The sequence below is a fragment of the Piliocolobus tephrosceles genome, chromosome 7 (assembly GCF_002776525.5).
Source record: "Piliocolobus tephrosceles isolate RC106 chromosome 7, ASM277652v3, whole genome shotgun sequence".
In the NCBI taxonomy this organism is placed as follows: Eukaryota; Metazoa; Chordata; class Mammalia; order Primates; family Cercopithecidae; genus Piliocolobus; species Piliocolobus tephrosceles.
In genome coordinates, this window is record NC_045440.1 from 62,244,056 (window position 1) to 62,272,038 (window position 27,983).

General features: G+C 40.4%; 1 protein-coding gene across 1 annotated transcript in view; it reads left to right on the forward strand.

The window, feature by feature from the left end:
• CLVS1 (clavesin 1) overlaps nt 1–27,983 on the forward strand; it is a 208,387-nt gene that overhangs the window by 76,091 nt on the left and 104,313 nt on the right. Inside the window, exon 3 of the mRNA XM_023222360.2 lies at nt 14,434–14,608. Within this exon, the coding sequence (XP_023078128.1) occupies nt 14,434–14,608 (175 nt within the window). The remainder of the gene's footprint in view (nt 1–14,433; nt 14,609–27,983) is intronic.

Below are 27,983 nucleotides of genomic sequence, written 5' to 3' on the forward strand. Positions count from 1 at the left end.
GAAGGCTGAGAACATGGGCCAAGCATGAGGCCTACTCAGGAAAAGGGCTCAGAGTTTGGTCAAGATGGGAGTCATTGTCAATACTCTGTGACTTCCTGTGGTAGGAAGGTCTCCCTAAGAATGGGACATTTGGCCAAGACCTGAAAGAAGAGAAAGAGTCCGCCCAGTGAAGAGAAGGGAAAGAATGTTCTAGGTGGGGAAGAAGAGGAAATAATATTCCTCATTTCATACATTGGTCAGTCTCCTCTGACAGTTCATTTCTTTCTTTGAATGTTCTGTGAGTCTCACAGACATGTCAAGCACACTGGACCTAGGAGTCAGGAACCTTGTACCCACTGTACAGCTAACTGCTCATCTGGTTTCACTGAGCTCCTCCAGATCTGAGTTTCATTATACAACAGAAAGAGGTTACTACCATTTGGATGGGATATTATTCTGGGGGTTATATTGCACATTGCAGGATATTTGTAATTACTGCCCTCTGCCCAATGAATGCTGGTAATGTTCTCTAAATATTCTGAAAACCAGTAATGATGTCCCACTTACACACATTATCAGAGGTCCCCCAGTTGGGAAGGAGGTGAATTTACCTCCAGTTGAAGATCACTATATAATTACAAAGATTCCTATTAGCTCTCAGTTGCCTGATTCTATCTGAATTGTAAATTCATCTGAAAGAACCAGCCTCCATCTTAATTCACTCTCTCCCCAAGCTTCCCTGATACTTCAGCTTGATTCAGACAGCAATTACTTACAATATTTATATGTTGCCTCAGGGTTCAAAAAGTTATGTAGGTGGGTAAGTATGACTCCTGATCTCTGAATGTGGGTGAAAGAGGCAGCTCTTTTCTCTGGGAAGGTTCTATATGAGCCAGAACTAGGAAAACCCTCCTTGTAACTTAGTTAATGGAAAAAGGATAGATAATGGGTCATCAACTTGTCACAGGCAAGGATTAAAGTGGGAGGCAAAATTTCAGATAGAACTTTCCAGAGGCTGAGCATTCACATTTTTTCCTCTTTTCCCCTTTGGAAATTAAACTGCTGATCTTTCTAAGCAGTCTCCTCGAGGATTTCTCTATTGAGAACAATCTCTGAGATTTTGTTAAGATAAATATAGGCACTGACATCCTTCTCCAGCAAAATCCCAAATCCTAAAATGTTGTATTTTCTCCTTGTGTGAGAATTTAAAATATGTAAATTGTGTCTATATACATATTTAACGCATTTTCCAAATTCTGTTTGCTATTCAGAGTGTAGGATATTTTGGACCCGCTTTGAAGGGAATGTACGCTGATGTTTTACAGTATCTCCTGCAGTGTAGCTACCGTTAAGTGGCAGTGATAAATAATTACCACTGGCTCTGATTGCTTAGAGAATTGCCAAGTGATAATTTGTGATGTAATTAAGTAAAATAGACCAATGTTTTCTTTCACCACTTTCATAAAATAATTTCCCAGTGAGGCCTCAGAGCTTCTGTGGGTAATGTTACCTGGTAGAGTAAAATTAACTCTCCAAACACACAGCACTTTGGATAGGAAAAGTCAACCATTCCATTGGATTTGTTGTTGTTGTTAAATGAACTATGTTGACCCCATGTTCCTACATTTATTCTTTTGTAAACTTATTAAATGTTATCTTTTGTTTGTTTCTGATTCTTAGAATTAGACTGGAGCCTATGTTCTGATCAGGGAACAAAAGTAGGTCCAATAGAGCTCTCAGCCCACTGGTTTATGAAGAGAGTGCAGGGAGAGGGTGAGGCCACTCTTCAGTCTCCGTGACCTGCCTGACTTGGGCTAGGCTGGGGCACCATGGGTGTGTCTGTGGGCCCTTCTCTAGAAAAATCCTAAGAACTCCTACATCTCTATCCTGACATATCTGGTCCTGCCAATTAACTCTCATATTCACAGCGTTCTAGACTCCAAATGACTTTGGAAACCTCCAAAGGGGACTCTTCTGCCCAAGTTAAGCAAATACTCAGTTCTGGAAGAAGTATAGGTAACATTTGCAGAAAGCTTTTCCCCTCAGGGCCATGGGAATATATGTAACCTGGTTTTGAAGGATGATCAAGCCACCTATCATTACTGTTACTTGTTAGCCACCACTGGGCATTATAGGAGTTGGTCAAGACCCAGAGTTCTTTCCATTAGCTTTGCCTTATTGGTGCCAAAAATCAGAAATAGTATAGTCAATGGTCAGGGTGTTCCTGGGCCTCAGAGCTGTGAAAGTCACAGCAGTCTTATATCCTGCTAGTTCCAAGAATCTAATAACCATGATGTGTCTTGAGGAAGATAAACAGTTGAAGGATGATACTCAGGTAGAAGAATACCAGCCTGCAAAACAGTCAACAAGCTGCATTTCTATCAAAGCTGCCTTGAATGTATTACCTATGAAGATAAGACTTTTCTTTCAGTTGTATAATAATTTCCTACAGCTCTCTCCTTCTAATCTTTCATGAATTTGATTGCCTGCCTCTGTTTAAATTTCTCGTGATTAAGAAGGCTAGAATTTGTAAAATGAGAAAGGATAAACCAACTTTGAAAACTTAAAATCAGACTAAAGACTCTCTAAGTTCAATCCATTTCTATTAGGTGTGAATTACCCATATTTTTCAGGGTTGAGATTGCTCATTACAGGCAACTAATTTTAGAGCCTTGAGACTTCCCTTGGTTGTAAAATCTTGTCATCCTTTTAGAATGTATTGATCTCTTTATTAAATACGGAGGTTTGGAGTTTTCATTGGAGTAGGCAATTCCCTGAGTTAATTAAAATTATGAGATGCTGTACCCTTCTAACTCAAGTTACAGGTGTGCTTTCTGTGAAAGGCAATACCTACACAGTTGCTTTACTAATTCACTATTTAATTCAAGTTACCTTGCACACCGTTATCAGAGTTTATGATTTCAGAAACGTATCTCTTGATTGCAAGAGTGATTGCAGAATATTACCAAGAGGGAAGGAGCTCAGTAGTGTAAAATCATTCAAAGCAAAGTAGTACCACAGGATAGATATTTTTCTTTAAAAAACCCTCATCATATTGTCCAATTTCTTATTCCAAAAGTGGTTTTGTAGTTATAAGAGTTAGATAGATTCAGGAGAAAGAATTTCTATTTCAGGTAGTGACTAGCACATTTCCATGAACCCAGTGCCAGGCGCGGTAGCTCACACCTGTAATCCCAGCACTTTGGAAGGCTGAGGCAGGTGGATCACCTGGGTCAGGAATTCCAGATCAGCCTGGCCAACATGGTGAAACCCCGCCACTACCAAAAATATAAAAATTAGCTGTGTGTGGTGGCCGGCACCTGTAATCCCAGCTACTCGGGAGGCTGAGGCAGGAGAACAGTTTGAACTGGGCTGCAGGGGTGGGGAGCCGGGTGGGAGGTTGCAGTAAGCCAGGATCACACCACTGCACTCCAGCTTGAGTGACAAGAGTGAAACTCCATCTCAATATATATATAAATGTCAACTGAATTTCATTGGAAGTAAGAGTAACGTGACCATCTTACTTAATTCACTCATGTCAGAGGGAAGATTTTGCTGTTTGTGGCTCTGAGTAGGCTGATATGGTCCTAACTCCATGCCTAGTGCTCAAGAAGTCTTCATGGAATAGTTAAAGAATAATCCCCAAAGTGATATTTTTGTGATTTTAGAAGATGCTAGTTTACAGGGTGTGTGTGTGTGTGTATGTTGTCCATCATGAATTGTGAAATCACTCTATGTCATTAGACAGGAATGCTGAGACATTTGGTGACCCACTGCCTGCTTTTGGTTTATGGGTGTAGAAAAACCGTGGTGTAAACCTCGATTGAAAATAGAATGGCCCAAATGGAAGTGCTTAAACCAATGCTAATTTAGCTGTATTAAGCGCTTATTTGCATTCTTGAAACTCTTCCTAGTTTTTACTTTCCGGCAGATCCTCAGCCAAGGGATTTACTAGAATAGACAAGCATGAAATTAATTTTTTATACTTGTTTAGTAATAGATGGGAAGATCATAGCTCACTTCCATTGGGATGGTTTTTTGTTTTGTTTTTAATTTCTTCTGCTGCTCCTCTCTATGGGCCCTGGTGCAATCTCTATCCAGAGAGCTACCTGAAATAAACCCTTCCCCATTTGTATTTTGGGCTGTCTTAAAGTGGTGTTTGAGGACCAGATCTTTCCCAATGACTGAGAGTCTCATGTTATACAAGCCTTCCTGTTTGTAACATTTGTTATTCACAGCTCTTGACTGCATTTAATCACTGACTGCATTCACACTACATTAACCTTATGTGAATTCAGGCATGACCCTCTCCTAAACCAGAATCAAATCTGTTTCCTTTCCTCCTCTTCGACCCAAGGTGCTCAGTAAAACATTGCTCTCTATAAGTATGAGTCATCATAGAAAAAGTGCTTAAGGAAACACACCAGACATCAGCAATGAGCATGAGAAACTTTGAAGAGTAAGGAAATTCAACCACTAGTGATCTCAGTGTTGGTCAAGGCAAGTTGGCACCATGCTTACCTTCCTTCTTTCGCTAAGAAACATTTGCTGAGCATCTACTATGTACAGGTACTGGTGATTGCCAGGGATTCAAAGGCAAATGCATCACACTCCCAGCTTGGATGGAGCTGATGGTCTAGACTAGCAGGGCAAGCATTCCTTTGTTATAAATAGGACAGGAAATATTCTCTTTTGCAGACATGGCACCTGCTTATGGTGGTATTTTATTACATTTGGTAGACCCCACCAGCCCATGTACTTCTGAGTAACCCTTGACAACCCTGATATCAAGTAATGTTAATATTAATGTTGTGTGATACTGTGCTGGGTGCTGATTCTTACTGTGTAAGAACTAGACACAACTACAGCACCTCTGACTCACCTCCTGCCTGACATAGTTCCTTTGGTCCTTGTTCTCTTCACACCCATATCTAATTGGTACCTAAGTCCTGGCTACTAGCCTTCTGGTTCCTCCCACATCTCTATCATTTCCATTCCGCTCTCACCCAGTGTATTGCATCACTTCCCTCTAACTGAGCTGCTAGACTACAGTCCCCTCCCTTTGATGCACCCACAGTTCCTGCTGCCAGTCCAAATCTCCCTGAGGCACAGAATCCATCATTTCCTTCATCAGCATAACAGTCAGCAGTTCTCCCACCAAGCAGAATGAGATGAATCACAATCACATTCCTGATCTTATTTTTACCTTCCTTTTCATTTGCCCCATGGCACAGGAAAACTTTGCATTCCTCCGACACATGGTGTCTACACGCTAAACTCTTACTGTTGCTTATGTGGCTCCTTCTGCCCTTTCCCTTCTATGTCCAGTGTCCAAACCTCCCCATTTCTCATGACCCAATGGAAGACTTTCCAAAACTCCCCAATCATAAGTGATCTCTCCTTCTTGTAATTCCCAAGCACTTTGCAACTCCTGTTATTTTCTCTTTCATGTCATATTTACTCAGGTAATAATGAAGACTACCATGACCATCAGCACTTTTTGTGCATTACCATGAGCTGCTAAGTCTTTATGTGCACTGCACATACCAGTGAGGTGTAGGTGCTGTGATCCTTCTACAGATGAGGGAATGAAACCACACAGAGATTAAGTTACTTGCTAAGCTTACATAGGACAGCTGGGATTTAAATCAGGCGCTGCCGAACTCTGAACCCTCATTGCTTCCTATGTACATATATTTTACTGTCTCCGACTGATTTCCACCTACTAGCAGGAAAGTAAAATTACTTTTTTCTCTTTGTGTCTTCCACAGCGTACAGAATCATTAAATCTTTGAACAAATGCCTCCTGACTCCTTATTGCAGTTGCAGGTACTTCAACATTTTTAAAAGAAGACACTGAATAGTAAGAAATTGCATTAAATTTTGAAGTGAAGAAATAGATGCATTTGATACTAATTTAATTCTCTTCAATTCTTGGGAGACTATAGAAGCACCTGGACCAAATGTGATAAAATGTTGGTTTTTATTTATTCAAACCACTGCTTTATTTAAACCAAAGAACTAGAGGAAAGACAACATCTAGGGAAATTAACTGTAAATGATGAGTTATTGCACATGCACACACACAGTGATACATACTCTATTTCTCCACAGAAACACAGATGAAAAAATATCCTGGCAGATTGGAATTTAAAAGCTTTAGTTTCAAGTGTCATTTTAAGTGGTGGATATGAATGCTTTGCACTCTGGTGTCTATATCCGGAGATGGATAGGCCTGCCAGGAGTGGTCTGGAGAAACACACGCTCTTATTTCCATGCTGTCCTTGAGAGAATACTGTCTTCACCGTTTTTGTCACAATATTCTCTATACTGTTTCAAAATCAGGGCCTTGTTCTTGGACAAGAACATTTCCCTTTGTGTTTTGTCCTCAGTAGCAATGGTCAGATAGGGGTGGACTGGGGCTGAGGATGACTGTCCCCAAACTCTCCCTGTATATTGTTGCCATACTTGGTAGAGAGACACACATTGGCAATGACTCTAGCTGTTTTTATAAAATAAACACTATTCTTAGTCAAGCGTCTGTGAACTGAACTGAACCAAAAATTCAGAAGCAGTTTGAAACAATGTAGTTGGCTCCCTATCTAAAACTCCACCTGTGTGTTATCAGATGTTTGAATATAATGTATTCAATATACTGTTTCTAAAAATCTGATGCTGAGGCTTTGAAGGCCAAGTATTCTTGAATTACAATTCATAATAAGTTAGGCAACTCATTATTCTGGTATTTCAGAGAATTATATTCTTATGCTAACACAAATCCAAAAGTTTCCAGTACTGATTGAAATAAGATAAAATTCAAAGAGATGAAAATTTGCTTGCAGGATTTTTCCTTTCCTTTCCTTTCATTTCCTTTCCTTTCCTTTTGTTTCCTTTCCTTTCGTTTCCTTTCCTTTCGTTTCGTTTCCTTTCCTTTCCTTTCCTTTCATTCTTTTCTTCTCCCTCTCCCTCCCTCCCCTCTTCTTTCTCTCCCCTTCTTTCTTCCTTTTTGCTTTTTTCTTCTTCCCTTCCATCTTTCCTTTTTCTTCTTGAGAATGTGAGCCTCATCAAATTATGTGAGATAGAGTTAAATCCAGGCTTCTGTTCTCTCTGTAACCAACTTTACTGAGAAAAGTGATTGTCTAATTTAAGTTTCCAGCTAAGATTCAGAGTAGTAAATTTAATACAACCTTTTGCTAACTTTAATTCTACTAGAGCAAAGCCAACCATTTTTCATTAGCACACTTCTTGAATCTCATATTTTCAGAACACATTTTTTTTTTTTTCTTTCTCCTTGATTACCTCACTGAGAAATAAGGATTTATTTGCTTAGGAGCACAATGGCACACATTCAGCTAAAACCTGAATTATGTAAGAATTATTAGAAACCATTTAGGAAAGTGTCTCACATGAATTCCTATTTTAGACAGTTTTTCAAAGACCCACAGGCCTAGAAGAGGAGAAAATAAGCTCACCTGGAAACAAAACAAAATTTGCATACTCCCTATTGTCCTGCTACCATCATCATCATGAAAACAGTGACTTAGAGGGATATCTCTATAATTCATGTAAATACAAATACTGCCTCCTGTTGGAATAGGAGGTTTCTTCACACATATTATTTTGGATAGTGCTAGCAATAACCCTACAAGGGTAAGGAACAGGAAACTGTCCATTGATGAACTTCAGTCTTGTATGGATGGTTGCATGTTTGGTGAGTGGCAGATCCACAGTGTTAAGCCCAATCACCTTTTACAAGTACAGGCCCTATTGCCAGTTTACCAAAGGAGGACTCTTCCCCAGTCTAGGGGCCAAAATACATCAGCAGACATACAGAAGGAGCATACTTGCCTCTCCACCTTGGCTTAGACATCATTATCAGAGGAAAGGCAAAGCACACTCTGTAACTGTAAGAACCACATCATGGTTATTTTAGTAAGTAATTTTGAAAGATGTTTCAAATGGGATGAAGAGAGGAAGACATGTGGTGGGATGCAATGTTTTTGCACCTATAACCAAGACATGGATATTTGGTGAAAATCATCTGCAAAACCACTTTGTGGTTTGTGGTGGACCTTAAGAAATTTCCAAAAGCAAATCACCATATTAAGTGTGATGTCAAGAGGTTTAAAGACAGAACTGGCCAAAGAGATTTTTTTTATAAAAAATGTTTATTTTTTGCTTTTATTTCAGCAGAGTTTTGAGGGAACAGGTGGTGTTTGGTTACAAGGATAAGTTCTTTAGTAGATTTTGGTGCACTCATCACCTGAGCAGTGTACACTGTATCCAGTGTGTACACTTTTATATCTCATTCCCCTCCTATCCTTCCCCTCAAGTCTCCAAAGTCCATTGTATCATTCTTTTTTTTTTTTTTTTGAGATAAGGTCTCACTCTGTTGCCCAGGCTGGAGTATAGTAGTGGGATCTCGGCTCACTGCAAGCTCCGCCTCCCAGGTTAACGCCGTTCTCCTGCCTCAGCCTCCTGAGTAGCTGGCACTACAGGTGCCCACCGCCACACCCAGCTAATTTTTTGTATTTTTAGTAGAGACGGGGTTTCACCGTATTAGCCAGGATGGTCTCGATCTCCTGACCTCATGATCTGCCCACCTCGGCCTTCCAAAGTGCTGGGATTACAGGCGTGAGCCATGTGCCCAGCCATTGTGTCGTTCTTATGCCTTTGCATCCTCATAGCTTAGTTGAAACTTGAATACTTTCTCATGGGTAAGAACTTACTAATTTCCACTATTTTGTATTTCATTTGTATTGTGCTGTTGACTTAGGTTTCTTTTTTTTTTTTCATTTTTTTTTTTTATTATACTTTAAGTTCTAGGGTACATGTGCCTAATGTACAGGTTTGTTACATATTTATACTTGTGCCATGTTGGTGTGCTGCACCCATCAACTCGTCATTTACATCAGGTATAACTCCCAGTGCAATCCCTCTCCCCTCCCCCCTCCCCATAATAGGCCCCAGTGTGTGATGTTCCCCTTCCTGAGTCCAAGTGATCTCATTGTTCAGTTCCCACCTATGAGTGAGAACATGTGGTGTTTGGTTTTCTGTTCTTGCGATAGTTTGCTGAGAATGATGGTTTTCAGCTGCATCCATGTCTCTACAAAGGACACAAACTCATCCTTTTTTATGGCTGCATAGTATTCCATGGTGTATATGTGCCACATTTTCTTAATCCAGTCTGTCACTGATGGACATTTGGGTTGATTCCAAGTCTTTGCTATTGTGAATAGTGCCGCAGTGAACATACGTGTGCATGTGTCTTTATAGCAGCATGATTTATAATCCTCTGGGTATATGCCCAGCAATGGGATGGCTGGCTTTAAAGCCTCAGGTGCTTAACTCATATGTACAACAGTAGAACCTAAAAATGACTCACTACTTATAATCTCTAACTGCTCACAGTATAACGATGAAACCCCTGTAGATAAAAATTTACTAAGTCCTAATTTGTATAAAATCCTTTATGGGGAAAAAATTTAAGTTTCCTATTTTCTGCTAGTAGAGTTCTTTACATTTCACTGGCAATTTGCAGTTCACACAGTCCTCTCACATACATTATCACATTTGAACTTATAATTAATTCAAAACTAATATCCATAACTGACTGTATAAATGCTGTGCACATTATAGAAAAGGGTGGGAGAAATGTAAATATCCATTTGTCATGTTAGTTCATTTTGATACAAGTGCTAAAATACTCTGATGGAATTGTGATTGCAGACAATAAAGTAAATCAAAAAAATTTTCCCCCTGAGTTTTTGGAGTTAAACCATATATAAATGTAAATGATTTGGTAGAATGAAGAAACTCTAGAAATGTCTTCTGTTCTCATTTCTGCCATTTGCGTAAAGTAGCTGAACTGCTGATGTCCATTTTGGTTTGCTTAGAATCCTTGTTAGAATATTTATGAAGATTTATTATGGCAGATTATAAACTCTAGAAGGCATTGTTTTTTAAAATAAACTTTTCATTTACAATTTTGGATTTACACAATTACTATGAAGACAGTACAGAGACTTCCCCTATGTCCCGCCTTCTAATTTCCTCTATTATTTTCACCTTACATTAGGACAGTGTTACTGTTATGACTAATGAACCATTATTAATATATTATTCATTAATGTCCATATTTTATTTGGATTTTTTAAGTTTTTACCTAATGTCCATTTTCTGTCCCAGGATTCCACCCAAGATCCTACATTACCGTTAGTCTTTATGTTTCTTTAGGCTCCTCTTGACTGTGACAGTTTCTAAAACTTTCCCTATTTTTTGATACACTCAACAATTTTGAGCAGTACCAGTCAGGTATTTTGTAGAATGTCCCTCACTTGGAATTTGTCTAATATTTTTCTCATGATTACTCTTGGGTTGTATTTATTTGGGAGGAAGATCATAGAGGTCAAGTGCCATTTTCATCACCTTAGGAAGCATAAATACAGTCAACATGATGTATCACTGGCTAGGTTGAACTGGATCACCTGGCTGAGGTAGCGTTTCTCTACTGTACAGTAACTCTTCTTCCTCTTTCTATATTGTACCCTTTGAAGGAAGCCACGATGCTCAGCTCACTTATGGAGTGGGGAGTTATGCTCCCTGTGTTTGAGGGTGGAGTATTTACATAAATTATTTGGTCTGATAGCCATTTTAAATTTTAAAAAGCTAGGATTCCAGAAGTCAAAGGATGTTGTAAAAAGTGAAGAGGAGCCGGGCGCGGTGGCTCAAGCCTGTAATCTCAGCACTTTGGGAGGCCGAGACGGGCGGATCACAAGGTCAGGAGATCGAGACCATCCTGGCTAACCTGGTGAAACCCCGTCTCTACTAAAAAAAAAAAAAAACTAGCCGGGTGAGGTGGCGGGCGCCTGTGGTCCCAGCTATTCGGGAGGCTGAGGCAGGAGAATGGCGTAAACCCGGGAGGCGGAGCTTGCAGTGAGCTGAGATCCGGCCACTGCACTCCAGCCTGGGCGACAGAGCAAGACTCCGTCTCAAAAAAAAAAAAAAAAAAAAAAAAAAAGTGAAGAGGAAAACAATAAGGAAATTCATACAAGGAAGCCAAGAACTAAGGTAATCACTGCAGCTAAGTTAAGAGGTAGGCTTACACTCCTCCACACTGGCGAAGCTTCATGACTTGAGACACAGTCCATGTAACTCTTTCCCGCCTGCCCAGTTTCTCTGGAAAAGTAAAGCATTCAAACATTTGGAAACTGTAATGAAGTCCATAATCCTTTTACTTTTCTCCTGGGATCATCCCAGGAATATAACTTTTCCTTCATTGCCAGTGCCTGTCCTGCAATAAGGTTCTGGTCTCCAAAATGCATAGAATGATTTCTAGGCAGAGCTCAGCATTTTCTCTTGGAGTGGATAAGTGTGGATATGTGATGAAAAGATGTGCCAGCTTGTAGTTAAAGGAGTAAAAATGAGATAAAGATTAAGTAATTCGCTTAAGATCTTCAAAATTAATTATTTCTACCTTCACCATTCAACTAAAAGTGCTCTCCCACAAGCCCCCAAAGAGTACTTGTCGAAGGCAATGGTCCTGTCTCCTTTCTATTCTCCTTGATCTTTCCTTTGCATTTGACTTTGTTAACTACCTTTTGCTATTGGATAGCTATTGCTATGTAACAAACCATCTCAAAACTCTGTGGCTTAAGAAAGCAATCATTTGTTGCTGTTTATGCACCTGTGGGTAGCTGCAGTTTATCTAGGCTGGGTTCACCTAGGTGGCACTACTTCTAATGAAAACCTGCTAGTTGGCTGGGGAGTCACTGGTCTGTGTGTCTTTCACCCTTGTTCACAGTTCAGCATGCTGGCTATGGCATATTTTTTACTGTGGCAATGGCAGAAGGGCAAGAGAACAGTGGTAACATCTGAAGTCTCTTAAGAGCTAGGCTTGGAATTGGCATCCTGTCATGGTGCCAGTGGTTAAAGTTACTAATAATGTTTACTGTCAAATCAAGTCACATGAACAAGAGACAAAAAATACACTGTATCCTCATTGAGCCCATAGCTAGTGTGTGGATTCAGGGATAAGTGAAGAATTGGTATCAGTAACACAGTAATGCAATCTATCATACCCTTGCTTCTTGAAACATTCTCTTCTTCTTCTTTTTCTTTTTTTAACACACCCTTGATCCTATCCCCTTTTATTATTTAATTCTTCTTCCTTCAACTGCAGTACTGTATGTAGGCTTTACCTTAGGCTTAACCTTTCCATCCTGACTTTCTCTGTGTTTATGCTCTTCCTAAGAAAGCTAATGACTCCCTGATGCCCTAATGATCATCTCCAGTTTACCAATTGGGCATTTCCATTTGGAATTGCCTAAACTCATAATCTTTGCTCCCTTGATCCTCTTAAATCAATGTTTGCTTCCAATACAAAGCTGTATCTCTGAAAAAGACTTGGATCTTTGAATAATTGTTTTGATGTGAAAGGAAAAACAAAAGCATACAAAGTCCCAGTGAAAACCTGTTCTACAACAACAAGAATGGGACATCTCTAAAAATGAAAAGGGAATATATCTGAAAGGAAACCATAATGACAAAAAGAGTATTAAGAACCATTTTCTATGAGAAATGGTTAAAGTTACAATTTTTTTTTTTTTTAGTCTAGAGATTATGTAGGGTATCATGACCACCATGCTTAGATAGTTGAAAGTGTGTGGTGTGGGGAGACGTGAGGGTTTTTTCTGTATGGCAGAACAACCCCCACTGGGTGGACTGAAGGAGGAAAATTGTGGCTTAATATAGGGAAATGATTTATAGTGAGAAGAACTATACAGAAACAGAATGGGCTAGTATCTTTCTTTTTCATCTGTGTCACTTCTCTCTCCTGAAAAAGTTTTGCTCCCCTTTTCCCAATTATCCATAAAATTCCTATCCATTCTTCAAGATTATCCCAAGCCTTCATCCCTCCATAAACTCTTCCCTGACTACTCAAATTATATTTATTCCTTTCATATTGCTAATCTACCACCCCACCCCAACTAAATTAAGAGTTCTTTCAAAGTAGAAATAGGACATTCTACTTTATAACTTTAAGCATGAGGCATAACACTGAGTTTATACTAGGCATTCAATATATTCTTACTGGCATAATTTTTTTTTTTTTTGAGACAGAGTCTCACTGCAACTCCCATACTGGAGTGGAATAGCGCTATCTCAGCTCACTGCAACCTCCACCTCCTGGGTTCAAGCGATTCTCCTGCCTCAGCCTCCCAAGTAGCAGGGATTACAGGCACTCGCCACCATGCCCAGCTAATTTTTGTATTTTTAGTAGAGACAGGGTTTCACCTTTTTGGCCAGGCTGGTCTTAGTCTCCTGACCTCAGGTGATCCACCCGCCTCTGCCTCCCAAAGTGCTCGGATTACAGGCCCGAGCCACCGCCCTGGGCCCTGGTTTACATTTTTATCAGAGATTTCCTGTTTTCTAATCTGGAGTCATTGGCATTTGAACCAGATTGGAATGCTCAAGAATGTGATTGTTTCACACTAATTTCACAAGAGGACTTGGCTTCGGATTTCAAGGAAAACTTGAAGGGAGTAGCAGATTCTGCCATCACTTGCCATCCAAGCTCATATTTTCCTGCTCACCAAAGAAAAACACTGAATCTAGAGATCCTCTAAAATCTTAGATTTATAGCTTAGATAATTTACTGAGAGAAACAGAGTGAATTTGCCATCACTTCTTCATGTCTGAGAATTATTTAAAACATATATGCCCTGGTGAATGGGCACATATGATGTGGAGGAATACACACAGCACTGGAGAGCTGTCACTCTAGTTTGTATTCAGGTCTGCCTGTTGTCATAGTTACTGATGTACTCAAAGCAAATTGCCTCCCAAATCACACTCTATAGACCTTCACTGAAAATAAGCTATTCTTCGTGCTTTATTTTTCTCTATCCAAGAATTGAAGCTAAAAAATAGCATCAATGGCATGAATATTTTTACACCCTTAGCAGGATTTTTTAAATACAGAGGAAATAAAAGAGGTTTCATCAAAATAAACACCTCTGATTGAGGTCTCACCTCATTTGTTCAGCAATGATTCATGGTACTGGGGAAACAACTATGATTATGGCCCAATCCCTACCCTCAAGGACATCAGAGCTCTGTGAGGGAGAGAGATGGGTAAGGGATGTATTTCAACAAAACGCAATTGGGGCCTTGGAGGAAGCAGAGTATGGAAAGCCATAGGAACACAGAGGAGGGTCATCTCATTAAGTTTGGGGTGCAGATCCGAGGGAGGTGTCCAACCTGCAAGTCTTGAAGCATTATTGCTGTGAAGTTTAGCAAATGCATTTTCAGTCTCTTTGGGTACAGGATGCCAATGTGACCCTGCAGTCTGGGCTCATGGAGCAGTGGCATGCGGAGGCCAGTACTGTAGCATGCAATGTGCTATCACCTGCTTATATTCACACACAGCTCTCCTTTCTGCTCTGGCTGCAGGAACTCCTTCACAGACATCCTTCGTGCCATCTTGCTGTCATTGGAAGTCCTAATCGAAGATCCGGAGCTTCAGATAAATGGCTTCATTTTAATTATAGACTGGAGTAATTTTTCCTTCAAACAAGCCTCCAAACTGACACCTTCAATCCTTAAACTGGCCATTGAAGGGTTGCAGGTATGTTCAATGAATGCACAATACAAGACTATGTGTGACAACATCCTTTTTTAAAAATTATTGCAACCAAAGTAATATTTATCCTTTGGAGTGGAAAAAGGAAACTTGGATTAAATTCATGTGAGTACTCCATGTTTTTGTCTCAGCCAGAGTTTTAGATACTTTTAAAAATTATCTTTCATTTTCATTAATAACTCCAAATTACTGTTACCCCAGGCACAAGTTATCCACTGTAGCAATAATGAATAAAGCTGCAAGATGTTTGGCTTAATCCATCAGAGAGTTCACAAAAATTAAAACTAGGAAACATCTGCTTTATGAGCATATCATACACAGGGGTGACATGGGGCTTTTAGAAGCATTTTTGTGCCCCAGAAGGGCACCATGCAGATCACCACTTCCAAGAGTGTAATGTGATACCAAGCTTGTGCTTAAGTGGATCATGTCGGTGCAAACAAAGGAAGCAGATGAAACCACCTCCCGTTTGTATGACCAGTTATCAGGATTTTGGAGAAGAGGATTTTGGGCTACATGGAGGGTAGAATGGTTAGTCTCTAGGGTTCTTTCTACTTTCTAAGGATCTGGGATTCTGTAAGAAGTAACTCAGACAGGCAATGCTGCTTAGCTTTCTGGTGACACATTATTACAAATTATTATTACTATACCAAATTAAGGGCATGGTTTGGAGACATTTCGAACAGCATAGATAAAACTCATGTCCCTTCTTAATTTCATAGACAGATTAACTCGATGGAGTGACTCTCCCTCCGTAGATGGCAGTTATAGGCAACTATGTATATAGCAAAATATGACATTCTCAGATCAAGTAGTTATTACTCATGCTCTTCAAAGTACAAGACTAAGACCCATTTCAATCATCCATTACACTCCACTGCAATAATTGGTGGGTCTATTTCTTACATTATGGATTATTCCTATTTGGCCCCCAGCAAATATCTGGCACCTAGTGGGCCTCTGATAAGCATGTATGTATTGAATGGATCTTATTTTATTGAAACGTATCCTATTTCCCAAAGGAGCAGAAGTAGGGCAGGCATTTCAGAAGAGAAACACCAAGTCCACATTGCTCCAGGGATGCCAAATTGTCCTGGGTGGCTACATCATACAGTGTATTTGGGGGACATTTGTAAAATTGCTTTTGAATGTACAGACTACATGGAGCATCCTGCCTTGCCTAATCATAGACTTCTGTGTTCTTTTCCATCAGTCACTTCCTCTTAGCTCTAACTCCTTTTCTCCAACCTCCTCTTACCTAAGCCTCTGAACATTCGATCTCTCTCTCTTTAGAGCTTTTATCAAAGGAAGTTTTAAAGTAAGCTTCAGGGCTTAGATCACGTGCTTAAATTATGCTGACCATATTTCCAGGAATTTCTGTACAAGCTGCATGTAATCTTATCTTTTTTAAAAAAGATAATTTATTACATGTGCAAGTAGCTGTGATTCAAGTTCTAGCCTTTTATACAATTTTTTTCTTAAATCAGTAAGGAAAATGTGCTTTATCCAATCCTATGTTCCAATTTTTCTTCCTGAAAATGTATGGATTACTTAATACATCCTTTGAAAGTAGGTTGTACTTTCAGTAGGTTGATGTGAACCTACTGAGGTCTTACTGAATTAATCCATGTGAATGTGTTTTAAAAGGTAATGCTGTACATAAATCAAAGCTATTCTTATGGAAAATACTAGAGGACCTTCGGAGGTGCAACTTGGGTCCCATTTGGGCCTCCAGTTGTCATACGCCAGGGTCCAAGATGAATTTCATAATGTCCTACGGCTTTGGTTAAGGAATAGCCCTCCTGTCATGGGGAGGAAGCCCGTGGTCCCTGGGGAGCTGAGCTGGGGTACAGTTCCTTCATCAAGGAGAGGGGCTCCATCATCCCATGCTTTTAGCTTGTTGACTTGGCCATGCTGAAGACGCACTCAGGGTTACTGAAGACAATTCTGCTCTTGCCCACAGTGGATGGTCAACTCTGCTCAGCTACTTAAAACGTCTCACTTCAGGCTATCTGCTCTCTGGTTCTGGGATATTCAGATGCCCTGGTCAATCTACCAGTGGCTCTCCTAGCAACTTTTTTCAGGTAGCCATTAACCCCTCTGATGTCTTGGAAAAGCCATAAGTGGTACTAAGCAGAGTTCATTCCTTTGTGGTCAGCAGTATTGTGCAAGGAGGGCCCTATACTGGTGTCCATTTGTTAGCCACAAAAATTCAAGATAAATTCCAACACTACTGGCAGACTTTAATAGGTAAAGGAAAAGCCACATGCAGCCAGCATCAATGAGAGAAGAAAAGCCACATGCTTCCTTCCTCCCATGCGCCCTCAGAGAGACCTGAAGAAGCTAGGCATCCTTTGGACATGTGGGAGGTTGAGGGAGATCCTGTGTTCCAGTGCAGAGAACTTGCTCTCTCTGCCGTCCTGCCTTTTCTAGGGTAGGTGTGAGAACGTGGCCTTGTCAGGGGAATTAAGCAGTCCAATTTGGTGCTAGGCCATCTGGTTTGGGATTTCAGCTGTTTGTTTATAGCATTTGTCTAGGATTACCTGCTTCTCAGCATCTGGAGAATTTTGGGCCTTGGGGTACGAAACACTCCCGCCTTCCCTACCCTCCCCCATCTCCACCACCAAACAGGTAATACAATACCTCCTACAGGGGCAAGGTGGTTGGGCCCATCCCAGACAGCTCAATCTTTAGGCAGTGAGAATTTAAGGTCATTCTGGGTCAAGCCTACACTTTGCATGGTTCCAGGATCCGGAGCTTTAGTCCTATTACCATGGCCCCTAGTTCTCCATAAAGACAGTTGTTCAAGGAGAACTTTGATTAGTAATTGCTACACGTTTGGTTCTTTGATTACTAATTGTTACATTTTGAGTTCTCTGGGGAGCAGACTATGATGTGACTAACATGCCAAAGATTTATTAGAGATTGCTCTTTGGGTCAACACCTGTTGGGGAAGCTACCACAGAAGAAAGTTGGACAGTAGGAGAAGTTAAGCTGGGATTCAGTCGTCTTCAGAGATGCCTCAGACATTCTGAAGCCAGAACGAGCATTTGCAGATGGACTTAATAGTCGGGGCCTTTATATGCACACAGCACTCAGTCACTGTGTGCTGGCTATCCTAGGAAAAGGTAGTAAACTTGGGCAAAGTGGCTCTCTTCAGCCAGAGGTTCCAATGGGAGCTATTATCTGAGGACTGTCTGACAGCCCTCTCAGTGGCTGGGCAGCATCTGTAATAAGCAAAAGATGTTTGGAATATCTTTTGGAAAAGCCATTACAATGTAACATCAAGGAGCTTCGATTATTCTGAATCAGGATACATACCTGTGTTTTCTGGATTACACACATTTCCAATAGACCCCAAAGTGGATGTGATTCTAGGTAATATAGAGGTGATGGGCACTCGGCTAGCAAGCAGGGGATAGTCTTCTATTTTGGTCTACCAGTTGTATTTCTGTGCTTTAAAAGGTAATTAATACTGCTTCTGACCATAATCATTAACAAATGGTATGTGCATGGAGTTTGGTTATGCCCTTCATAGGCTTATTAATGAGTTATTATAATAATCATATCAAAGGCCTCTCTTTAGAGATCATCAGATTTTTACATCAAAATTTATCCTGTGTCAGTCAGTCATGAAATGCTAATAGTGTATGTACTATAAATTCCTCCTTTTAGAGCAATGCTTTGAAGAATTGTCATTGTTCAGAATATTAAGTTGCCCCAGTCACATAAATATTCTATAAATATTAGTTCAAAAGATCTTAGTTCAAATACTAATTTGAGAATGCTTGAAAGTCATGTACTCCTGTTGGGCCGTTTGATCTTTAAATGTGGTCAATATAAAGTCTAAAAGAGCCGTTGTATCTGTTTGTTACAATTTGTTTAAATTTTAATCAAACAAAGTAATATTTATGCTACCATTTTAATACAGCTCAGCGTTATTCTCAGTTCTGCTGGGGATTTCTGGTAGAATGAGAAACATGCTGAAGTCCTGCTCTTGAGCTTTGTAATATGTCTAAAATCAATTTTTGGAATTATTTTTTATAAATCACTGCAGCCCAGTGATTACAATCAAGGTACTGTGTTTATCAATGTTCAGTCAACCCAGATACTTCAAGAGCTACCTTGCTCAAGTGTTTCACTTAAGAAGAGCTATAGTCTTGTGTCTTGTAGAATATTTAAAAATATTTGATTCCTTGAAGGACCCAGATATTTGTCACAGATTTAGAAAAGTGTGTTTTTCACTTTCTGGAAGAGATCCAGAAAGCGATCTATTTTTTGTTTTTTCTCATTTTCATGCTCATGTCATTATGGTCTAGCCATTCTGAACATTTTATCCATTCATTAACTCTTCATTCAAGGTTTATTGTGTGACTTTTTTTTTCTGTTAAAGATTTTTTTTATAACATTTATATCAACTTTGATTCAACTTCTTCCAACAGTTTTGAGCCACTTTAGTAGAAAAGGAGATCCATTGCTTTTCCAACTCTTTCCTTTTTTTGACCCTAAATTATGACTTTCTAACTTTTAGTCAAGGTAGGATGGAATGTGGAGCAATGCTCAGAGCCTTAGTCAACTGGAAATCACCTATCTCCCTAGTGTCCTTTATTTATTTAATTTTTTTGTGTGTTATGAGAATTACGCTTTTTTCCTTTCAACTTTTATTTTAGGCTCGGGGGTACATGAGCAGTTTTGTTACCTGGGTAAACTGTATGTTGCTAGGGTTTGGTGTACATATTATTTCATTACCCAGGTAGGGAGCATAATACTCAATAGGTAGGTTTTTGTTCCTTGCCCTCCTTCTACCCTCTAACCTTAAGTAGGGCCTGCTGTCTATTATTCCTTTCTTTGTGTCTATATGTACTCAGTGTTTAGCTCCTACTTATAAGTGAGAATGTAAGGTATTTGATTTTTTGTTTCTATGTTAGTTTGCTTAAAATTATGGCCTCCATTTGCATCCATGTTGCTGCAAAGGACATGATTTCATTCTTATTTTTACAGCTGCATACTATTCCATAGTGTATATTTATCACATTTTCTTCACCCAGTCCACTGTTGATGAACATCTAGGTTGATTCCATGTCTTTGCTATTATGAATAGGGCTGTGATTAACATATGCATGCATGTGCCTTTGTGGTAGAATGATTTATATTCTTTTGGGTATTTACCCAGTAATGGGATTGCTGGGTTGAATGGTAATTCTGTTTTTAGTTCTTTGGCATCTCTTTTTTAATACTCCTCAAACCTTGGTTCATTCTCTCTGGCTTCCTTCCCACAGCCTGCCCCCTTTTCCAAAACATGATTTGTTCATGTCCCCTTGGCAAATTCAAAGTGCCATATTCACTCAAAAGATTAGAACAATGAAAAATCTGTCACATCAATGGGCAATGGTAGTTCTTGAGTATCAGTAATGGATCATATTGTGATTAGAAATTTTGACAGGTTGGGCAGATGCATTTCAAGTTAGCAGTATTAATATACTCACACCAATTCTGCAGTCCATACATCAGACATGCAGACATCCTGACTCATGGTGTATTCATCCAACATAAAACATGGGTCAGCTAGTCTTCTAAACACGAGTACAGCAAGGAACAAAGCCAACCTGGCTTCCAGGCGCTTACAGTCAGTCTAGGGCCTTACTTCCTCAGGTGTAGTCCACAAATCAGCACTACCAGCAGCACTACCAGCAGATTCTCAGGCCCTGCCCCAGGCCTACTGAATCAGAGCTGCATTTCAACAAGTCCTTCAGATGATTTGTATGCATGCTACAGTTTGAGAAGCCCTGCCCTAAAACATGGTATTATACAAGAACGTGATGGATATCAACGTTAAACACTGCAGATGCCCCTGGAGGGTTAGTTACCACCCAAAGTACTGACCCCACTCCCAGAGTTTCTGATTCCATAGATCTAGAGCAGAGCCCAAGAATTTATACTTGACGCACACCACCAGGTGATGCTGCTGCTGTTGGTACAAACCACACTTTGGTGTGTGTAAGAGTAGAGCCCACTGTCTGGGCTTCAATATTTGCTCTGCCCCTCAAAGACCTCAGGCAAATCATTCACTTTCTGGGTCTCAGTTTCCTCGTCTGTGAAATGTGGTGTCAGTACCCTCCTCAGAGGTTTATGGTGAAAATCAAATAGTACATGCAGCATGCCTGGCAGACAGCCAATGGCCACTCAATGTTAGAGTGTTGTTGAAAGAATGAAGAGGCCAACCCTTGTCTGTGGGCCCGTGTGGCTCTAGTGCACTCATTTAAATGAAATCACTCTCCATTGCCCCAGCTCTCTAATTCGGATCTCTGAAAATTAGACCTTACCAGCCTGTTCACTGGCCCTAAACAAGAGAGTTCCTTATTTCTGCTCACTATAGATAATGACTTAGGGTGAGATTGGTGTTACCTGCCCACACAGTGGCCCTTGAGGCACATTTTCTTTCTGTTCATGTTGTGTGATCATTTTAATTATCACCTGACAAATGAGGGATGAATCCTTTCCCAATGCCTTCACAGTGTGGTGATTAATGAGGCTGAAACGTACCTCTTTCATCCTGAAGGACTCTCTTCAGCAGTAACATTTATAGCATCTTTTATTAATTTTTATAATTTTCATGTATTAAAGAATATTAGATAGAACAGATGGATGGAAAAGGATATTTGCATTTTGTCAAGAAGTTTCTTTTAATTCGTGTTTTCTTTTTTTTTTTTTTTTTTTTTTTTGCTTTTTTGAGACGGAGCCTTGCTCTGTCGCCCAGGCTGGAGTGCAGTGGCCGGATCTCAGCTCACTGCAAGCTCTGCCTCCCGGGTTTACACCATTCTCCTGCCTCAGCCTCCTGAGTAGCTGGGACTACAGGCGCCCACCACCGCGCCCAGCTAGTTTTTTTGTATTTTTTAGTAGAGACGGGGTTTCACCATGTAAGCCAGGATGGTCTCGATCTCCCGACCTCTGATTCGCCCGTCTCGGCCTCCCAAAGTGCTGGGATTACAGGCGTGAACCACTGCGCCCGGCCAATTCATGTTTTCTTAACACTCCAGGTATGCTTGAAGGACACTTTTTCTCTAGGCAAACTATGTTTTACCTCCTCAGGTCACAAAGCTGTAATTTTGAATTTGCAAGAGTGCATTATGTTATGATGTGAATATTAGAGGAATACATATCTCCTCTAATGCTCTACCTTGTTAAGTATCAATTAAATTCAGGATGATAATTAGGGCTAATGACACTCTGGTGATTCTGATGGCAGGCTCAGTATGGCCCATTTAAAATAGTTCCATTTAAATGGGTTTATCTTTGGTGTACTTTTGATAAATGGTGATTTCGGACTCCCATGCATTATAAACCTCACAAGCCCTCTGATTCATCCATTTAAGAAGCAGTCACTAAGCTGTTACATCCAGTCAGTCACAAAGATAAACAGATATAGTTCCTGTTCTCAGGAAGGTCACAGTTCAAAGCAGAGGCGGACTTACAAAGAAATGATTTCTTAAAAATATTTGGAAAAAGAGACATGTACCAAGCTAATAAAGTCTCAGAGAAGGAATCCAGTCTAGCCATGTGGAGTCAGGAATGGCATCCTGGGCGAGGTCAGGCCTCAGCTGATACTTAGCAGGTAAGCGTGGAATAGTAAGTGAAGATACAGAAGTGCTTACAGACAGTGGAGAAAACATGGACAAAGACAGAGAGACAGCTCAGTAGGAGAGAGAAACAGAATTAATTTAATTTTTCTGGAGTGCACAAGTGCCAGGCAAAGGAGCTTGTGTGCCCCTGCACCATGCTAAGGAGTTTGTTCTCTTCCTGCAGACTTAGAGAGCCCCCGGACATACGGAAACAAGATGGCAACACAGATTTATATTTCAGATGGGATTAATTTGGTGGCTATGAGCAGGGAGGGGTTAAAGGCAGGAGAACCAATTAAAAGGCAACTGCAATAATTTACATAAGACATGATAAACATCTAAACTAGGAGTGATAAAAGGGATTCAATAACCAAATAGGAAGAAAGGTAAGGCAGTGCTTGAGGGTTGGCTGCATGGGAAGTGGTGGAGGAGGAGTCAAAGATGAAGGTCAGGTGTGAAGCTAAGGTGAAGGGTGAATGGTGATGCTGACCAGTGAGATCGTGCAGACAGGAGTGGGCAGGTGTGGGAGGTAATGAGCATTTTTTAGGGGTTAGATATGCTGAATTTAAGATACTGTGGATGTCTTCATCATTTATATTAAATCTGAGCTGAAGAAAGAGGAAGAGGTTTAGGATGGATCCATAGATTTGGTGGTACTTGAAATCAGAGGAAAGAAAAGATCATTCAGAAAAAAACCTAGGGAGGGAGAAGCAGTGACTGAGAAAAGAACCCACGTGAAGAGCAACATGTCATGAACAAGTTAGATGAGAAGCAGGAGAAAGGGGAGATCAGGACAGGAAACTGTGAGAAGAATCAGGACAGAAACTAAGGAACTGGAGCTTTGGAGAGAAACCATGGCAGTGCAGTGGTGGGGGTGTCATCTAGAGAGCTCTGGGTTGAGGGGAGGTGGAGGAAGGAAGATAACTCTGCTAAGAAATGTGTCCACAAACCACAGGTGGTGGGGGCATAGAGGAAACTGGAGGAGAGGGAGCAGGAGCATGGTGGTAGAAGCAGCATTCCATCTTACTTTCTGTCAGGCAAGATTTTCATGAGAAGAATGTATTAAGAGCCTTCACACAGCTGGGGGAGATTGATCTGGACAAAGGACTGGCCTCTGTGAATTGTTTAGTTGCCGGTTAATATTTCTCAGGGCACCAAAGAAGAGATCTCTGCCTCTCATTATTGTACAATGAAGGCTGGTATGGCTGTCCAGGGATTCTGTTCTGAAAATGCTATGTAATATGTTAGCAGAAATGGAGACTATTACAAGTTTCTAGTCCTGTCAGTGTTCTAGGGGACCTAGCATCAGAGTTAAAGCAGCATTTGGCATTCTTGAAGGGACCCTGTTGGAAGGAAACTCTGTGGAGAACCTTGCCCTGTATAGCCCACCCTCGCTGGTGATTAAACTGCAGGTGTTAAAAATAATGCCCTTGCAAAAGACTTAGTGAACATAAGAGGAGAGGAGGCCATTTACATAACAGACCAATTCACTGTATCTTCCAGGCTGAGCTAGACCAGAGTTGAAGCTGAAACAGTGTCATGAAAACTATCACTTTTTTCTGTCCATCTCTCAGTCTCACTTTTCTCTGTACTGACTTTATTTTCAGTCAGGATTTTTTCATAAGGTGACAATGAAGACTGAAAATTTCAGGTACGTGTGACCTCTAGTGTCTGCGTTCTTGGCAGGAATGAGGGGATTGAGAGGTTCTTTGGCTAAATGAGATCTTGAGCCCATCCAAGCTTCTACACCTGAACCATAGAGACTAACATGTTGGGAGGTAGTCCCCAAAAGATGCCAGGCAATGACAAGCATTTCCAATTAGAAATTTAAGGAGGTAGAAATTTGAGGGACTTTTTTGTTGCATTTTTAAACTTACTGACCAATACATCACCTGGGAATTGGAAAGTTGGTTATTGTTTCTGTTAGGCAACTGATTCCATGGATAGGCTTGGGAAAATTGCTTGACACCTGGACACCTGAGTTTCTTTATGAGCAAGAACTGAGGGGAATGGACTGCAGCAGTGGTTCTCATACTTTATAACTCCCAGAATCACTGGAGAATTTGTTAAAACCTTGATTCTAGAATCCCAACTTTGGAGTGTCTGATTCAGTAGTTTGGGGAGTGAGGGTAAGAATTTACACTTTCGAGAAATTCCCAGATGATGCTGCAGGTGGCTGAAGGACCACACTTAATAAACCCCGGACTTCATAAATCTTTACAGCCCTTCTCATCTTCTAATGCTATGAATCTGTAATTTTACCTCTACAGAAATAGCCTTAGAGCCTAGGTCAGGATGGGAAATAGGTTTGCTCTCACATATCAAATTTAAATGATCAAAATGCAGTATTGAGAAGAATTCTGACGCAAATGCCATGCTCAGCTGAAAAAGATTACTGTGATTGATTCATGATTTTCCTTCAGTGTGGATGGTACCCAGGCAATCCTGCCACATACTGGCTCTCCCTGATGTGGGAATTTCTAGCTCAGGAGGCAGTCTGGTGTTCATGATATAAGAAATAAGCAAAATAACCACAAGGAATGACAAATATGTCAAGCTCATCTTTTCTAGTCTAGGGTAAATACAAGGATGTTGCTGCTGATGGTAATGATGATCATGATGACGATAGCAGTGATGGTACCTATTAGTCTGGCATTTAAAATACTTTCACAGACATTATTTTATTTGATCCTCCCTACGTTCCTTTGTTTAAGTGTAGCAGGAGAGCGACAAATCATCACTTCAAAATAAGAATATGAAAAACATTGATTGAAACAATCAAATATCAATTTCCAATAGAATTCTAATTGCCTTTGAGGCCAGCTATAGACCTTAGACATTTTGTTGTGTTCCACCATGGGAGAAAGTGTACTTTGTTAGAATAAATAAGTGGTAACATATAGTCCAAATTCACCAAAGAAGAACATTTGTTGCTGAGAAGCAAATAAGGCCGGGCGCAGTGGCTCATGCCTATAATCCAAGCACTTTGGGAGGCCCAGGTGGGCAGATCATCTGAGGTCAGGAGTTCAAGACCAGCCTGGCCAACATGGTGAAACTCCCTCTCTACTAAAATACAAAAATTAGCTGGGCATGATGGAGGGTGCCTGTAATCCCAGCTCCTCTGGAGGCTGAGATGGGAGAATTGCTTGAACCCGGGTGATGGTGGTTGCAGTGAGCCAAGATCAAGCCACTGTACTCCAGGCTGGGTGGCTGAGTGAGACTCCATCTCAAAAACAAACAAACAAACAAACAAACACAAGAATTGTTAACCCTTTATAGCCCAAAGACAAAATTTCACTGTATAGTTCCTTTTTTTTGTTTTTAATTTCAATAGGTTTTTGGGGAACAAGTGGTGTTTGGCCACATTAATAAGTTCTTTAGTGGTGATTTCTGATATTTTGGTACACCCATCACCTAAGCAGTGTACACGGTACCCTATGTGTAGTCTTTTATCACACAACCCCTTCCTAACCTTCCCCGTGAGTCCCCAAAGTTCATTGTATCATTCTTATGCCTTTGCATCCTGATAGCTTAGCTCACACTTATGAGTGAGAGCATACGATGTGTGGTTTTCCATTCCTGAGTTAGTTCACTTAGAATAATGGTCTTTAATTCCAACCAGGTTGCTGCAAATGCCATTAGTTTGTTCCTTTCCATGGTTGAGTATTCCATGGTATACAAGTATCAGATTTTCTTTATCCACTTGTTGATTGAAGGACATTTGGGCTGATTCCATACTTTTGCAGTTGCAAATTGTGCTGCTATAAACATCAATGTGCAAAGTCATTTCCTTTTAATGACTTCTTTTCCTGTGGGTAGATACTGAGGAGGGGAATTGCTGGATTTTTATATTTGAAAGGACTTAATTTTTGTGTAAATTGTGTAAAATTGTGTAAATTGTGTAAAAACTCTTTTGACGAGTAAGGTACATTGAGAGAACTACCCAAACCATAAGTGTGTAGTCAGTGACTTTTCAGAAAGTAAAAGCATCTCGTAAACCAAATGCAGATCAAGAGAAAATAGTAACTATGACCCAGAGATACTGTGTACCAGTGATTGACCCCAATGGTAGTCACTATCTTGACTTTCAAAACCATAGGTCAGCTTTGCTGCAGTTGAGTTTATACAAAAAGAAGTGACTGACCACTTATGTCATGGTGTTCCTATCTGAATCAATCATTTTTTTGCTTGATTCAAACAGGAACCTTTCAAACATGGTGTCATACTGACCACCCTGACATAAGTGGTCAGCATGACAACACCTTGGTATCATATCTGTTTGTAACATTTTTATAAAAAGATCTGAAACTATTAATGTCTATATTTGTAATTTACTAAATAAATTATTCTTGAAAATTTCAAGCCTAAGAAATGCAGTAACACATTGTCTTTGTGGAACTGAATTATATAGCAATTGTATCTGCTAAAATAAAGGATATGCAGCATCAAATAAGTGTCACAAAATGGCTGCATTAATCCTGCAAACTTCATTCTTTTTTTGTTATACCTTTTTTATTATTTATTTATTTATTTATTTAATTTTTTTTGAGACGGAGTCTTGCTCTGTCGCCCAGGCTGGAGTGCAGTGGCCGGATCTCAGCTCACTGCAAGCTCTGCCTCCCGGGTTCACGCCATTCTCCTGCCTCAGCCTCCCGAGTAGCTGGGACTATAGGCGCCCTCCACCTCGCCCAGCTAGTTTTCTTTGTATTTTTTTTAGTAGAGACAGGGTTTCACCGTGTTAGCCAGGATGGTCTCGATCTCCTGACCTCATGATCCTCCCGTCTCGGCCTCCCAAAGTGCTGGGATTACAGGCTTGAGCCACCGCGCCTGGCCCTATTATTTATTTTTTAACTTGACACATAGTAACTGTTCATATTGATGGGGTACATAGTGATGTCTCAATCTGTACAATGTATAAGGATGAGTTCAGGCTAATTAGCATATCATTATCTCAAATATTTGTCATTTCTTTGTGTTGGGAACATTTAATATACTCTCTTCTAGCTATTTGAAAAATACATATTATTGTTAGCTATAGTGACCTTAACAGTGCTATAGAACCCTAGAACTTATTCCTCCTATCTGGTGATAAATTTTGCACCTTTGAACAAATTTCTCTCATTCCCCTGCTTCCCCATAACCCTCCCCAGCCTCTAATATCCTCTTCTACTTTTTCCTTCTATGAGATCAACTTTTTTAAGCTTCTGCATATGAGTGAGAACATGTGGTGTTTTATTTTCTGTGCCTGGCTTATTTCACTTAACATAATGTATACACTTTATTCTTAAGAAAACACCTCAAACTTCCCTTAGAGACTGTTTATTCTCATTTTAGACATAATTCTTGTTGATTTGGTCATGTAGTTTCCAACCTCACCACATACTAGAAGTCTCAATGAAGAATTTGGGTTGAGAGGCTAACCCATATTAGCATATAGACAACATCAAGAAATAACAGGGCCAAGCGTGGTGGCTCACCCCTGTAATCCCAGCACTTTGGGAGGCCCAGGTGGGTGGGTCACAAGGTCAGGAGATCGAGATCATCCTGGCTAACACTGTGAAACATAGTCTCTTCTAAAAATACAAAAAAAAAAAAAAAATTAGCTGGGTATGGTGGCACGTGCCTGCAGTCCCAGCTACTACTCGGGAGGCTGAGGCAGGAGGCTCTTGCTTAAACCTGGAAGGTAGAGGTTGCAGTGAGCCAAGATCGTGCCCCTGCACTCCAGCCTGGGCAACAGAGCA